The following is a 16,459-nucleotide window of genomic DNA, read 5'->3' as shown; positions in this document are numbered from 1 at the left end:
TAGGTTTCCACAACTAGATGCCCTGGACACATCTCAAATACAACTTGTCTAAAATGGAATTCATTGTCTTTCCCCTAAAACTTACCTCTTGCAAAATTCCCTATTGCTGTCAAAGGCATCACCATTCTTCCATTCTCTCAGGTTCCTAACCATGGTGTTATCCTTGACTGCTTACTTTCCCTTACTTTATATACCCAATTGTCAACTCTTGCTATTTCTAGTTCCTGAGCATCTCTCATATCCAAACCCTTCTTTCTCCTCATACAATGACTTAGTTCAGGCCATCGCTTCTCACTTGGATTTTGCAACAGCCTATTTATTAATTATTCTTTCTGCCTCAAGTTTCTTCTCACTCTGGTTTTTCCTCTACACTGCTGCCAGAATGATTTTCCCACATCAATATACTCTGGTGACTTCTTTTTGCCTTTAGAATCAAATATAAAGTCTTCTGTTTTGCTTTTAAAGCCCTTCACAACCTGATCTTAGTTTATCTTTCCAGCTTGATTATACATTATTCTCCCTCCTGGACTCTCCAAGCCTACTTTATCTCTGTTACTCACACAGAATACTGCAGCTCTTGCTTCCATGCCTTTGCATTAGCTGTCTTCTATACCATTTAAAAAATTCCAAATTATAAATACAAGTTAAAATAGAATGATAGATTTAGAGGTAGGAGGGATCTTACAGGTAGGAACTTCAGTGAGGAGGTTGTTCAAGAAAAGCTTCACAGACAAGAGTTTTGAAATGGGTTAAGAAAGATAGGGAAGGGAAGGCATTTCAGGGTAATGAAAATAGCATGTACAAAGGCTAGAATGAGCAGTTTAGGCTTTCTATTCCCTTATGCATGATGACCCAAATCCCTAACATTTGATGAGTAGGGGAGAGGAGGTAGGGAGTAAGGAAGACATGGTCTCAACCAAAATCTGTGGCAGAGAGGAATCACTATCTTTTTACAGCAGCAAATAATTTGTGTTGATTTATGTATGTTGATAGCTAGCTTTGAAGAATCAGAAAAGACTTTCAAATTGAGATGAAGAAAGTGGAGTATTAGTAATCATGGTAATGCTGTGTAAGTCCTTTATTACACAATTTTTATACAACAGGACCTTTAAGCTATTATATTTTATCCAGCTGTTGCTATGTGTATTTATGCTTCAGGGAGCATGATTTAATTCACAGTGTCCATATTAATGGAATAATTAGTTTTAAATCATTCTCAGTATGTTAATTTGGTAGATTTTTGTATAACTTTAATTAATGGTAATATTTTAAACAACTTATTTCTAGGGGGTGAGTCCTGAACCTATTCATCTAAAAATTTTTTCACCTAATGTTGTAAACCTGACTCTTGTGGATTTGCCAGGCATGACAAAGGTAAGGAAAAATTTTGCTTACTTCATTGTGGGTAGGATGTTACTTATTAATTGGCATTTTTATCTTGCAAAAAAAATAAGCGGGCTTGTTCATTAACCCCACGAACAGTGTTCACATTCTGCATCCTTCAGCTGTATTTTTTTATATATGGCCAAGAATGGCATTGGCTACTCTATTAGAATTTCTTACTATTAGAATTTGGTCTTAATGCTTATGATATTGATTTTTGTTACATTTGTTTCTTCCTCAACCAAACACTAGCAAATTTTAAGTATAATTTATTTTAATTATTTTTAAATTTTTATTGTAATTCTATTCCAATCTTTGTTTTCTTTAGGTACCTGTGGGTGATCAACCAAAGGATATTGAACTTCAAATCAGAGAACTCATCCTTCGTTTCATTAGTAACCCTAATTCCATTATTCTGGCTGTCACTGCTGCTAATACAGATATGGCAACATCAGAGGCTCTTAAAATTTCAAGAGAGGTAGATCCAGATGGTAAGGAATAAAAGTTTGTAATTGGTTGGTAGTAAAAGGGAATAGACATATTCTACCTGTAAATCTGTCTTTAAGAAGGAGGAAGAGGGGCAGCTAGGTGGTGCAGTGGGTAGAGCACCAGCCCTGGATTCAGGATGACCTGAGTTCAAATCTGGCCTCAGACACATAACACTCACTAGCTGTGTGACTCTGGGCAAGTCACTTAACCCCAGTTACCTCACCCCAAAAAAACAACAACAACAACAACAAAAAACCCTCAAATAAAAAGGAGGGAGAAAAGTAGTTTTGTGTTCTTGCTTAATGCTAGTGAAACTAATTATAAATTAAATAGTGTATTTAAATGAAAATGCTTTCTATTTGTTATTTTTAAAGAAAAATGCTAATGCAGAATATGATTTTTTACTTTTGGGGGTTTTTTTCTATTTATTTCTTTGAGGAAAATTTGATAACCTCTGCTTTGGATTATCAGTGAGAAAATGTCTTAGCATTCTCTGAGAACTGATCTGAGAAACCTTATAGGAATGCACAGAGAGAACATTTAGACTTCCATGTGTTTTGAAATACATTAAAATTCTGTTTGCAAATGCCTTGATATGTCATGGATTTTTTAAATGCTATCAATCATATTATGTCTTCACAGTAGCGTTGTATCTCTTACTATGATATAGAATGACTGTAAGGCAGTTGATAGCTTACCTTCTTTTGCTAAGGCTAATATGGAGTCCTACTATATTTGTACACCTAAGTGTACCTAAGTAGAGATTTTCCCCCCTTGAATATCAATAGGAAATTTGTTTTTTTAAATGTGTTTTCTTTTTTTGTAATTTTAAATGCTGGTATAAATATCCTAGTATCAGAAAATAAGCTATTTCTTTTTTTTAGTTGGTTTTTAATAGCTGGTATAACAGGAGAAGAGAATTTAGAGAAAAATTTGAAGGGGGAAGATATGAATATAGTTTGATGAAAATGAAAATCTTTGTATATACAGAATCTTTATTTGTGGATTTTTCTACTTTCCCTACCTGTTAGAAATAAAGGGACTTAATAAATAGCACTTTGATTCTTAAATGTAATTTTAAAAAATCCTGTAGCTTTAACTTCATTGAATATAAACAAAATTGTCACATGTGTAAGATACTCATTCTTTGGGGGTTGTAATTGCATTATGTTTGTTTTGAAAGAATTATTATTGAATGTGTATTTTCCATGGCTAACTTTTTTTTTTAACAAGAAACTCATTTTGGAATTGTGTATGGAAATGCATGTACTTTTGAATCTTTTTTTTAAGAGAGTTTTGAACGAATATGTCAACATTTAGTGATTGTTTCTTTTAATGGGTATTTTCTTATTTGCATTTGTTAGGTTTGTTTCTTTTTAATGGGTATTTTCTTATTTGCATTTGTTAGGTCGTAGAACCCTTGCTGTAATCACTAAACTAGATCTCATGGATGCTGGTACTGATGCAATGGATGTGTTGATGGGAAGGGTCATTCCAGTTAAACTTGGCATAATTGGAGTGGTGAACAGGTACGCTAGTAGGGAAGGAGATTGTAATTATAATATCTTGGTTTCAATGAAAATCTTTGTTTCTGAAACCTATTTGACATACATTTTAAAAAATACGTTCTCATATATTATACTTGTGTTCTTAATAAAGAAGTGAGTCTTAGTGGATGTGGGGGTAAACCGAGATACTTCATTAAAGCTTTTTATTCTTGCTTTAAATAAAGAATGGCTACATAAAAACATAAGGAACCATTATAAGTGTAGGAATGAAAAGATGTATGGAGCAATTTTAAATAGAACAAATAATATTAAAGTGGGAATGAAGAGAGCTGGATTTTAGGTGTATCTCTGTTATTCATCACCTGTGTGATACTGGGCCAGTTATTTAACCTCTAGGCCTCATTTTGTTTCATAGGTAACATGAGAGGGTTGGACTAGATGTCCTTTAAGGCCCTTTCAAACCTCAGCAACCTATAATTCTCCTTAACTTTTCTCTTCTCCTTGCCTCGTCCTCCTTCCTCTCCCCTTTCCCTTCCCAGTCTCTATTCTGTATCACACCAGCCCCATCTGTCTACCAGTCCTCTTTTTTTTTTCAGTCAGCTGACATAAGGTAGATGTACGTTAGAGTTGCATATTGTACTTTGTGGGTAATTGGTGTTTTATTATAAGAGTAGTTTTCAACAAACAGGTTCATGGAGAAGACATGTGTATATAGCACATGTTGTGGCCAGGAGTGGGGGAAATAAAGTTGGTAAGAACAGGGGAGAATGATTCGCTCATATATTCAATTAAGGTAGGTAAAAGACTAATTTAGTTTGACAGCACTTTCTTCTAATAATTTTGTTGCTTTCAACCCCTAGGAGCCAGCTGGATATTAACAATAAGAAGAGTGTATCTGATTCTATCCGTGATGAATATGCTTTTCTTCAAAAGAAATATCCATCATTAGCCAATAGAAATGGAACAAAATATCTTGCTAGGACACTGAATAGGTAACATTTCCTGCTTTAGATATGAAACATTCTCTTTCGTTTTCCAGAAGTTTTAGCAATTGAGACTTAAGCAGTGATTTACTTAAGTACAATTTTATGGTTTTGTTACTTTGCAGTTAGAATTTTATTGACTGTGCATTAGTATTAAGAAACTAAACTTGGAATTTATTTAAAAAGTACTCTATGGGGGCAGCTAGGTGGCACGGTGGATAGAGCACCGGCCCTGCATTCAGGAGGACCTGAGTTCGAATCTGGCCTCAGACACATAACACTTCTTTGCTGTGTGATCCTGGGCAAGTCACTTGCCCATTACCTAACCAAAAAAAAAAAGTACTCTAAACTTATATTATCAACAAAAGTAAGTGAATGAGTGAAAAAGGATTTATTAATCACTTACTTATGTGAGAAGCACCATATAAGAATCACTGGTCTCAAGCAGCTCACATTTTAATAAGGGGAAATAACACATAGGTTTCAGCTGTAAGTCAGATGGAAAGGCCTAGTGGTCCTTAGGGTGCAGTGGCAAAATAGATAGTAATGCATTTTCTTTAATGTCAATAATGAAACCATACTGGGGAGAGCTCATTGGGAAGGGAATCAGCATGTCTGCTTGCGAGCCTTTCCTCCAGGTGGTGATTGAGAGCAGTGGGATCCAGTGAATCCCTCTGTTGCCCCTAAAACTTCAAGAAAACTACTGGATGCTGGATCACTGAAGTGTCCTCTTTCCTCTGGTGCAGGGACTGTTTTTTTTTAAAATATCCAAGGGCATAGGTGCCTTAGGATTTCATGTCTGTATATTTCCCCATTTACTGCCCTGATAGTCTGAGATCAGCTGACATGACCAAGGTGATGATGAGCACCCCATCTATGGATGAGATTGGGCTGAATACCTGGAAGGATGGCATACTACTGCAAACAAAAGGACTGCCAGCCTTCCATCATGGTGGAGCCCACAAAGGGAGAAGTAGAAAGTGGGGAGCTAAGATGGTTCCCAGAGGAGTTCTTGGTCCAAGAAAATGAGCAAGAAACCAGTAAAAAAAAAAACATTGAGAAGAAGGAACAGTAAATCTATTGAGAGCCCCCAAAGGGGCAAAAGAAATTACATCTGGTTTTTTTCCCCCCATTGTGGTAGAAAATGACTGAGCCATAGTAGTTCTGAAAATGTCCAGTGACAGTTTCAGTTTTGCACCTGTGAGATCACTGGGTTGATTTTCTTTTTCTTTTTTGATATGTACTTTTTTTTTTCCTAAAAGAAATGTGTCCAGCATCTGAGTCCTCAGTGCAAAGATCAGTAAGGTCTTCTGAGAAAGGAAGTTACTTAACTGGGGTTGGGGAAGTGTCTGCTGCTTTGAGATCACTATCTGAACTCTGCATAGTCTTGAGGAGTTGTGATATTCTGGGGGGGGAGGTGGGGTGGGGAGAATTGGCAAAAGGCAGAGCAAGTAATGAACATTCTGAAAGCAAGAAAACAAATGACAGAAATAAGAGAGAATCAAAGTTTTGAGAAAACAATCAGCAAAGACCTACAAGCAGAAAACATTCAGAGGGAGCTAGTGCTGGCTCAGAAATACATCTGTAGATAGAGATGTTCTCTTTCCTGTTTTTTCCTCTTTTCCCCCTTTTGTTTCTGTTCAGAGTGTGTTTGAGTGAGTTAACAAGGGAGGAGCGGAAACAGACCACGCTGGGACTTCTCTAATGGCAAGGGCAAAAAAAGCTGTGAGGCAACCATGTGGGCAAGTCCCTTGCTTGCCTCCCCTCTCTCCTTTTTTTCCTCCGCTACTCCTGATCTCCACCTTCCTCTGACAGAGGACCTTTCTAATGTTTATCTGTTTTTTTCTTTTGTGGGTGGGGAGGGCAAGATTTTCTGGGCCCATTTCCCAAAGTATCCATCCCTTTTTGTTCTTGGTGCCTTAGTATCCCATGTCCCTTTGTGAGGGTTGGGGAGGGTAAGATAGCTATAGGATGGGTCCCTTGTCATTCTCAGGATGAAAGGCACATGACAGTGTTTTTATCTCTTGTTATTCTCAGAGTCCAAGCAGAAGGCTTGGGAATGCCTCTATTCTCTTTCTCTAATTGAATTAACCCTTTCTTCCAAAGCCCCTGTACCAGTTTCTGAGCTAAATCTTCTGCCTCCTTACATCTATTTGATTCTAGCCAGTCTGACTAGCTAGGTTACTTACTATTTGCCTTCAACCTGCATTTCACCTTGAATATTCTCCCTCCTTTTTATGAGAAGTGGAGGAGTGAGGGGAAGAGAAGCAAAAATTTCCTTGGTATTGTTTTTAGGTGGGAGCTGAATGGTCCTTCTGGTCATGAGGGTCAGTGTAGCCGGAGACTTGGAAAGAGCGTGGGTTGGGGAAAGGGTGAAGGAGGAGGAAGAGGAGAAATGAGTGAGTGGGGTGACACATGGTAGGTCAAGTGCCAGTGGTACTGTGACCAAGTTGGAAATTAGAGGGTGTTATGAGATATCTTGCAGCTTTCCAAGTTATTTTTTTTCTTTTATTTATTTTTAATTTACTTATCTTTAGTTTTCAACATTTACTTCCACAAGATTTTTAGTTCCAAATTTTCTCCCCATCTCATCCCTCCCCCCACCCCAAGATGGTATGCTTTCTGTATACCCCTTCCCCTAATCTGCCCCCCTTCCATCTCCTCTGCTTCTCTTATCCCCTTCTCCTTCTGTTCTCCTGTAGGGCAGGATAGATTTCTATACCCTATTTCCTGTATTTCTTATTTCCCAATTCCATGTGAAAACAATTTTTTTACATGTATTTTTAAAACTTTGGGTTCTAAGTTTTCTCCCTTCTTCCCACTCTCCCTACCCACCCTTATTGAAAAGGCAAGCAACTCAATACAGGTTATACATGTTTAGTCATGCAAAACACTTCCATAGTAGTCATGTTGTGAAAAACTAAATATATTTCCCTTCATCCTATCCTACCTCCCATTTAGTCTGTTCTCTCTTTAGACCCTGTCTCTCCTCAGAAGTGTTTACTTCTGATTACCCCCTCCCCGAATCTGCCCTCCCCTGTATCATCCCCCTGCACTCTTGTCCCCTTCCCTTCTTATTTTCCTGTAGGGTAAGATAGATTTTCTATGAAAATCTATGTTATTCTCTCCTTAAGCCAAATCCTATGAGAATAAGATTCACTCATTCCCTCTCACCTTCCCCTCTTCCTCTCCACTTTAAGAGCCTTTTCTTGTCTGTTTCATGTGAGATAATTTACCCCATTCTACCTGTCCCTTTCTCTTTCCAGTGTAATCCTCTCTTGCTCCTTAATTTTATTCTCCAGATAGCACCCCTTCATCTTCAATTCATCCTGTGCCCTCTATCTATCCATCTGGGTGTATGTATACATATTTCACTTCAACTACCCTAATACTGACAAAGGGTCCCATGAGTTACAAATATCATCTTTCCCTGCAGGAATGTAAACAGTTCAACCTTAATAAGTCCCTTATGATTTCTCTTTCCTCTTTATCTCTTCATGTTTCACTTGAGTCTTGTATTTGAAAGTCAGATTTTATATTTAGCTCTGGTCTTTTCCTCAGGAATGCATGAAAGTCCCCTATTTCACTGAATGACCATTTTTCCCCCTGAAGGATTATACTCAGTTTTGCTGGTTAGGTGATTCTTGGTTGTAATCCTATCTCCTTTGCCCTCTGGAATATTATATTCCATGCCCTGTGGTCCTTTAATGTAGAAGCTGCTAAATCTTGTGTTATCCTGATTGTGTTTCCACAGTACTTGAATGGTTTCTTTCTGGCTGCTTACAATATTTTCTCCTTGACCTGGGAACTCTGGAATTTGGCTACAGTATTCCTAGGAGTTTTCTTTTGGGGATCTCTTTCAGGAGGTGATCAGTAGATTCTTTCAATTTCTATTTTGCCCTTTGGTTCTAAAATATCAGGTCAGCTTTCCTTGGTAATTTCTTGAAAGATGATGTCTAGGCTCTTTTTTTGATCATGGCTTTCAGATAGTCCAATAATTTTGAAATTCTCTCTCGAACCTATTTTCTAGGTCAGTTGTTTTTCCAATGTGATATTTTACATTGTTTTCTATTTTTTTCATTCTTTTGGATTTGTTTTACGGTGTCTTGATTTCTCAAAGTCATTAGCTTCCAGTTGCTCCATTCTAATTTTTAGCTTTTGGACTTCCTTTTCCATTTGGCCATTCTGCTTTTTTTAAGGATTCTCCTCATTGGCTCTTTGGACCTCTTTTGCCATTTGGGTTAGGCTATTTTTTAAGGTGTTATTTTCTTCAGTATTTTTTTGGGTCTCCTTTAGCAAGCTGTTGACTTGTTTTTCATGATTTTCTTTCATCACTCTCAATTTTTCTTCTACTTCTCTTACTTGCTTCTCAAAATCCTTTTTTAGCTCTTCCATGGCCTAGGATTGATTCATATTTTTCTTGTAGGCTTTGGATGTAGGAGCTTTGACTTTGTTGTCTTCTGGTTGTATGTTTTGATCTTGTCACAAAAGAAAGATTCTATGGTCTGACTCTTTTTGTGCTGCTTACTCATGATCCCAGCCAATTACTTGAGTTATAAACTCTTTGTTAAGAGTTTCCAGTGTGGAGAATGTACTGTCCCAAACTTTGGGGGTTTTGTACAGCTGTTTTCAGAGATACTTCTGGGCACCTGAAATTTTCAGTTCTTCCAAGGTACTATGATCAAGGGTGAGGTTTTACTCCTTTCCTGGCCTAAGCTGCAGTCTGTGAGTGACACTCTTTTCTGTCTTGGAACTGTGAGGAGGATTTCCTCTCAACCACCACTACAAGCTCCACCACGCCAATGCTTCTCATTGCCCCAGGACCGCCACCCAGAACTTTGACGCAGATCCAAGCATGGGCAAAGCAAGGGAATTCTGCACTAGCAGAAGGATCCCTGCCATCCCCCCGATGAGCCACTCAATTCCCCCTTTGTCCGTCAGCCGGAAGCTCCAGAGGCAGCCGCTGCCCGGGGCCGAGCTCCAGGACTGGGACTGGGACCAGGACCAACCATGCGCTTCTCTCTCACCACAGACAGACTTTTCCTACTGACCTTCTAAGTTGTCTTTGGCGTTCGTGAATTGGGAAGTCTGGAAACCGCCAGAACTGCCCTCAGTTCACCCCTTTGAAGCCTGTTCCAGGTTCGTTGAGGCCTGCGCACCCACGCCAAACTGCGTTTCTCTCCCAGCCTGGTGTGATATCCCTTTTTGATCAACCATCCAGGTTGTCTTGGGCTGGAAATTTGTTTCACTCTGTCTTTTTGTGGGTTCTGCTTCTTTAGAATTTGTTCAGAGCCATTTTTTACAGGTATTTGGAATGGTTTGGAGGAGAGCTCAAGCAAGTCACTGCTTTTACTCCTCCATCTTGACTCTGCCCCAGAAGGATCCCAATTCTAATTTTCAAGGAATCATTTTCTTTCTAAAGATTCTGGATCTCCTTTTCTAGTTGGTTAACTTTCTTTTCATAATTTTCTTATTTTTCTTGGATTGTTTTTTTTTTTAATTTTTCCTCTATCTTATGATTTTTTTTAAAAGTCTTTTTTAAGTTCTTATAGCAATAAATTCTTTTGGATTAGGTGACCATTTGACATTTCTCTTTGGGGTAGAAGAGACCTTTTTTGCTTCGGTATCCTTCTCTGAAGATGAACCCCACAATCTTCTCTATTCCCATAGTAACTTTCTATGGTTGAGTTCTTTCTCCTTTGCCTGCTAATTTTTTTTTTATTTGTAGCACCTTATTATTGCAATCACCTCTTGTCCCCGGGGGATAGGTGATGGTCCCTCTGGCCTCAGATTCTCCTTCATTTCTCCCATCTGACCTGGAGCTGAAACCAAATACTCTTCCCTCCTATAAGTTCCCACAGCCAGTGGTGTCCCCACCACTACTTCTGCACTCACCAAGCATGTGCTGGTTTCCTCTTGCCTAGGTCCATGTCTCTGCCATTTTTTAATAGGTATTTGGAGGGGTTTGGGGGAGAGCTCAAGCAAGTCACTGCTTTTACTCTGCCGTCTTGGCTCTGCCCCCCCCCCCCCGCTTTCCAAGTTCTGAAGAGGTGGGTATGTGTGTGTGTGGTGGAGAGGGGAGGAGGCTCCAGAAGGAAAGGATGTTGTATTCAGACCTGAGTCTTCCCCTCAATCTCCCTAATTCTGCCACTCCCACCTCCTTTCTCTCATTCTTCTTGGCCCTTTATCTGGAACGGCAGCTTTCGCAATAACATTGGGACCTCACTTATGAGCTGGCTATGGTGAGACTCTACACTTTGGAGTCCAGGGTCCGAAGAACAAATTATAGAAACATTTCCATCTTGTTGCCAGATCCTCTGTGGCTTCCAACAGAGGCAGGGAGAGGCAGCAGATGATAAGGAATCAGACTTTGAGGCTTTTTTGGGGTATAACAAGAGAACTCAAGGCACTTGAACATTGTCTCCCTATTTCCAATCAGTCCTATTTCAGCCTCTAGTCTTGGACTTAGTGTAATATATTTGTATTTAAATACCTCATGACACTGGGGAAGGCTGGGGGAGGGTCTTGCTTTTACATATCAGTAGGACCAAGTTTGAGGGGATATCTCTCCCCTTTTCTTCCCTCCCATCTCATGTGCTTATATTATAAACATTGATGGCAATAACTTTTAGCTCCATACAGTTCTAGTAGGCCAGCAGGTAGGAGTGGGGGTCGGGGAGAAGATGACCCACTCCCTGTAGTTCTTGCTGGTGATCCATGATAGGCCTGCCTCCCTCCTTTTCTAGTTGTGTTTTGGTGGCAAAGAATCTCTGTTATGTATATCCCACTGTAGTTTTGATAGTCATTCAACTCCTGTGGAGGGGAGAGTTAGTGACTCACCTAATGACTCCTTGTCTTTCCAAATCCCTTGATGGGGTGGGTGTCCAGCATCCCTCCTCTCCTCTCCTCCCCTCTTCTCTTACCTCCTCCCTCCCCCGCATCTGCTACCTGTTATCATCTGTCCCAGTCTCCTTGTGTGATGAAATGTGCTTTAGTACACTGCGTAACAAACCTGCTTTGTGTATATGTGTTTATGACTGGTGGATTATTAACTTTCTGGTCTTGAGACCACTCTACTGCCATTTAGAATTCTGAGCAGGCAAGGGGCTGACAGTGAGCGTGAGCCAGGATCTTCAGAAGGGTTAACGCCACTGAATTGATCCTGTTTATCCTTGGAAGAGACTATGCTCTTTTTCTGGCCTGTGTGTTGTTGTGGATTTTTGTTTGTTGTTATTGTTGTTGTTATTTTTCCCCTTTTTGGAAATAATTTATGTGTATTTCTAACAGAATGTATCAGAAAAAAAAAGCCTTCAGTAAAAAATACCTGTTGTTTGTTCAACTTTTTGTAACTTCTATCTGTTCTGTTTTGAGACTCAGGTAGCAGCTAGCATTTTTTCCCCAAAACTACTTTTTGTCACTGTGACAGTTGTAAATAAAGTTTGAAAATGCTTCCCCCAAAAAAACCCCAAACATATTGGTTTCCCATGTTGAATCATTTCATAGTGCCAAGAACTTTGGTAGCAAGAACTTTCTTTTTCAAGTCTTCAGGAGCTGTAGCTACTGAGGAGGTGGGGACTATGAAATTCCCCACAGTTAAAGACTAAGTGTAGGATTTGTTAGAATTCAGAAGAACCCAAATCCATTTTGATGGCTTTTAGGAAGAGATTGAAAATCTGAACAATTCTAATTATCAAGAGACTTCTCAATTCAGGTTCTTTTTTCTTATCCATGATAAGAACAATTCAAGTTCTAAGTCTGATAGATAAGTCATGATAGAATTTCCCTCACAGTTTGTTCTCATGTTGACTACCAAACAAATCATAATTTTATTGATCTTGGATTTTAATTACATAGTCCATTTAAATGTATAGTACATTCATTCTGAAATTTCATTAAGCCAAAAAATAAGGGCTAGAATTAGATAAGATTGGTGGATAACATAGTATAGTGGCTTGGAAGTAAATGATTTGCATTTGGTCACCTGGCAACTATTACCAATTTGAATGGTACCAATGCAAATTAAAAATAATTGTACAAAATCACATTCATAATATCATTATTTTCCATGGGGTGTTTTGTGGAGTTGGAACTGTTCTTGCTAAGACAAGCTGTTGGATAAGTTATAAAATGTTACCAATATCCCTTACTTTCCATATGTACATTTTGATTGTGGTTGATCACCTAAGAACATATATGTGCTATAGGAGAAATCTGAAGTGGTTTTTTTGTAGACCAGTATGGAGAAGATTAAAGGATTTATTGGAAAGAAGTAAGCTATATTTTAGGTCTGGTCTTTGTTATCTTGAAATTTAAATTTAAATGACCAAGACCTTGTGAAAGGGAGCCCAACTCAGGAACACTGTAGGTCTGATATGACAGGCAAAATACCATGCATGCAATTCGAGTCACCACTCTGAAGACATAGAAAATTGTGTTGTGATGATGCTTCTGGGATAATTATTTATTTCTTATTTGCATAATATGCAGGACTTTACCTACATATGAGTGACATCAAGAGGTCCCTTTACTCTCTTGGTTGCTGCCGTTATGGAACTTGAAAAATACCCCATTCTTTGCTTTTCACTTCGCCTCAATTTTAGTGCAGGGTAGTTTTTGGTGACAGTACTAAGTGGAGGGGAAGGTAAATTTCCTCTCTCTTGTTATTATTGCTGATTTTATAGGAGGTATTCCCAGCTGCCATTCCATCTCTGCACACTGTTTTGATATTCAGATAATTCCCAATAATCATGCAAACAAAATCCTTTATAAATTCTCTGAGAAACCAAATTATCAAAAGGAGAAATATGTCTTTTAACTTTGACTGTTATGTTTGATCAAAGCTTTGTTGTTTCTCTATGTTGATTTTATTTAGATTGTTGCATTTGTCTCCTATTTATTTTTTTCGACCCTGCCTTCTTTACCCTGTTTAACTTAACACAAATCTCTACTGTAATTCTGCAATCTCTCTTCCTTTGAAATTTTGTTCCATCTTTCTAAATAACTGTGGCCAGATTTTTGCTGCAGTAATCTACTAGACAATGGTGGAATCACACTCTTTTTTTTCCAAGAGTTTAAAACCTCATCCAGTATTCCAGTCTGCCATTTCTTTAAACACCCTGGCTTCCCAGTTCATAAACTTCTTATACTTATGTGATCAGTATCTTCACTTCAACTCAGCCACCCACAGGGATTATATCTTCATATCAGAATCATCTGTAATTATGGAAAGAGTGATATGTAACTCTGAAATTACTCTATCTTATCATACTTGGAAAGTGTGATCTCTACCTTCATCCTCCTAAGCTTATTTTCATTCTCTCTATGACCTCTGGGCCTCTATCCCTCATTATTCTCCCAATTTTATCACCTGTGACTAGTTGATCATTTTAGCCATATAATTTCCTTCTCCCCTAAATCTCTTTCCTTAGTGCTCTATAAATCCCTGTTTTATCTTCAGCCTTGTGTTACTCTCACCATTTGCCTCCTCTTGCTTGAATGCTTCTGAACACAAGTGGAGAAATTTGAAATTTGAAAAAGTCTGCCATCTTCCATTCATGTTTTAATTCGTTTTAATCATCTCTACTGAATTACTATTGCTACATATTAATCGTTCTGTTCTTCCCTGATAGAAACTGTTAAGCTCTGTGGAAGAGCTGTCGTAGACCTCCTTTTTCAAACATCCTGTATTACTGCCAACTCATTTTTCTTTGTGGTGTCTAGCTTGGTGAGTAAACATAGGTGATTTTCTGTCTCCCTGATTTTTTTAGAGCCCCTCTCCCCCCCTTTTTTAAAATTAGATTTGCAAGACACTAAATAAATACTTTATCAGCTCATCCCTGGCCAGGGAGACTGTCATTTGTTTTTTATTTTAAGCCGTAGTCTAGAAATCTAAATTTCATTCTTGGATACCATTTATAAGCCAGCTATTCACTTCCCAAATAGATTTTTCTCTTCTTCATTCCTTGCTAAAACTTATGTCTCTCTGGGTCTTCAGTTTCTTGCCCAAGACTTCATAATCTGTGGTGATAATTTTTAGTTCATTTTGGCAATATAATTTGTGCCTGTATAACTTAATGGAAGAAGGTAGTAAGCATACATTTTTAGTCTTGGAAAATTCTGTTATATCTATATACAATGCGGTGTGGAAAGACAACAACTTATCTAATGTTATTTGTTGTCAGTTCATTAAATCGTACCTTTGGCCAAGGAGACAGGCCATTATTCTCTTCTTTATCTGACTTTTTGTTTTTACCAGATGATGTTAAACAGGCTCTGCTTTATCATTCCTTGAAGATCAGTGGGCTACTTCTTCCTCAGAACATCCAGTTCCCTTCTCTTCAGAAGACCTACAGATCTGTTTTGTAGCCACAGAGTAGCTATTCTTTTCCTCTCTTCTTCTGTATGCTGCTATTCCACTTTCTAAACTCCTGACAAGGTTTATGTTTACCCTCCATTTCAGATCCTTTTTTTCCCCATCAAAGCCTTCCTCTCCTTCCTTTCAGGAACATATCTTTGCCCTTTTCAGCTTGGAGTGCAAAAAGAGATTTTCACATTTATCTTCTCCCTGAGGAGTGAGAAAAAAATAATCTCATGTTTAGAAATAAGAAATATGATCTGTTGAAGGTAAGTGACTTGCCCACAGTCAAACAGATATAGCCAGGATTTAAGCACAGATTTTCTGACTGTAAATTCAGTGTTTTTTCTTTCTTCACTACACCATGGCATTTATGGGTCTCCATTGTTTGCATGTAACCTGCTTTTCTAATCATTACTTTTTTTCACACACTATCTTAAGACCAAACTATTCATTCTTTACCTTGACTTTTCCATTTGTCTTTATTGTATTTGCACACACCATCTCCACATGTTTGGAATGTACTACTTCCTCATCTCTTCCTCTTATCCATATATTCCTTCAACATTATTCTTATTTTTATTATTATTAACCATAACAGTAACAAGAAGGAGGAAGAGACAGAGTAGGAGGAGGAGAAGAAGAAGATGATGATCATGAAGTAGTAGTAGTAGTAGTAGTAATAGTAGAAGAAGAATTGACTCAGATGCCACTTCCTTTGGGAAACCTTCCTTGGTTTTCTCTCCTCAGTTATTAATTCTATCTCCTTACACAGATTTCCTTATATTTACTTATCTGTGTATTTGTATCCTCCTAATAGATTATAAGATCTTTTTCTTTTTCTCCTTATTGCCCAGAATAGTTCCTTGCATAAAGTAGACATCTCTGTTTGTTAAATTTAATTATTACTTTTGTTTCCAATAAGTCATTAAAACTGTTCTAATTCTTTGCCATTCTAGAGGTGGCCCTTCTCATTTCCAAGGCCAGAATTTAACATACACTCTTGGCCCATCCTTCCATCTCCTTTAGCATATTGCTCCCGTTTATCATCCCTATTCCTCGACTTTCAATCTTTTCCTGTCTATTGGCTCTTTCACTGCTATGTACAAATATATTTATGACTGCCATTAAAAAAAAAAAGAAACTTTCACTAGCTATTATATTACATCTTTCCTCTCCTTAGCTAAACTCCTTGGAAAAAATTATCTATACTCAATGCCTTCCCTTCTCACCAAACCCTCTGGTTTCTGACCTCATCATAAAGTGTTCTCCACAAAGTTGTTAATGATCTCTTAATTGACAAATCTAATGACCTCTTTTCAGTTCTCATCCTTCTTGACCTCTTTGGTAGTAGTTGATACTGCTGATAACTCTTTCTTGGATACTGTTTCTTTTGGGGGGGTTTTGTTTGTTTTTTGGGTTTGTTTTGTTTTTTGCATTGCTACTCTTTTTTGGTTTTCCTCTTTTTGTCTTGTCTGCTTCTCAATTATCCTTTCCTGGTTCTCCATACATGTCATACCCACAAACCGTAGGTAACACCAATTCTATGTTAGGGGCTATCTTCTCTATATATACTTTGTCACTTCATGATCTCATCAGCTCCTACAGGATTAGTTATAATCTTTATGCTAATGATTCCTAGATGTATGTATCTAGCCCTAACCCCTTCTTGAACTCCAGTTCTGTACCACCAAATGTGTCTTAGACATTTGAAACTGGATGTTTGGTGGGTATCTCAAACT

General features: G+C 38.1%; 1 protein-coding gene and 1 pseudogene across 1 annotated transcript in view; both read left to right on the top strand.

Annotated features, from left to right (window-relative positions):
• The window catches only part of DNM1L (dynamin 1 like), a 79,139-nt gene that overhangs the window by 34,768 nt on the left and 27,912 nt on the right, over positions 1-16,459 (top strand). Inside the window, 4 exon segments of the mRNA XM_020975787.2 lie at positions 1,288-1,374; positions 1,712-1,874; positions 3,281-3,401; positions 4,241-4,372. Of these exon segments, the coding sequence (XP_020831446.1) occupies positions 1,288-1,374; positions 1,712-1,874; positions 3,281-3,401; positions 4,241-4,372 (503 nt within the window).
• On the top strand, positions 5,159-5,476 carry LOC110200453 (protein LBH pseudogene; annotated as a pseudogene).

The sequence above is a fragment of the Phascolarctos cinereus genome, unplaced genomic scaffold (genome assembly GCF_003287225.1).
Source record: "Phascolarctos cinereus isolate Bilbo 61053 unplaced genomic scaffold, phaCin_HiC Scaffold_1;HRSCAF=81, whole genome shotgun sequence".
Classification (NCBI taxonomy): Eukaryota; Metazoa; Chordata; class Mammalia; order Diprotodontia; family Phascolarctidae; genus Phascolarctos; species Phascolarctos cinereus.
The sequence above is the reverse complement of the archived record's forward strand: the minus strand, read 5'-3'. Positions and strand labels throughout refer to the sequence as shown.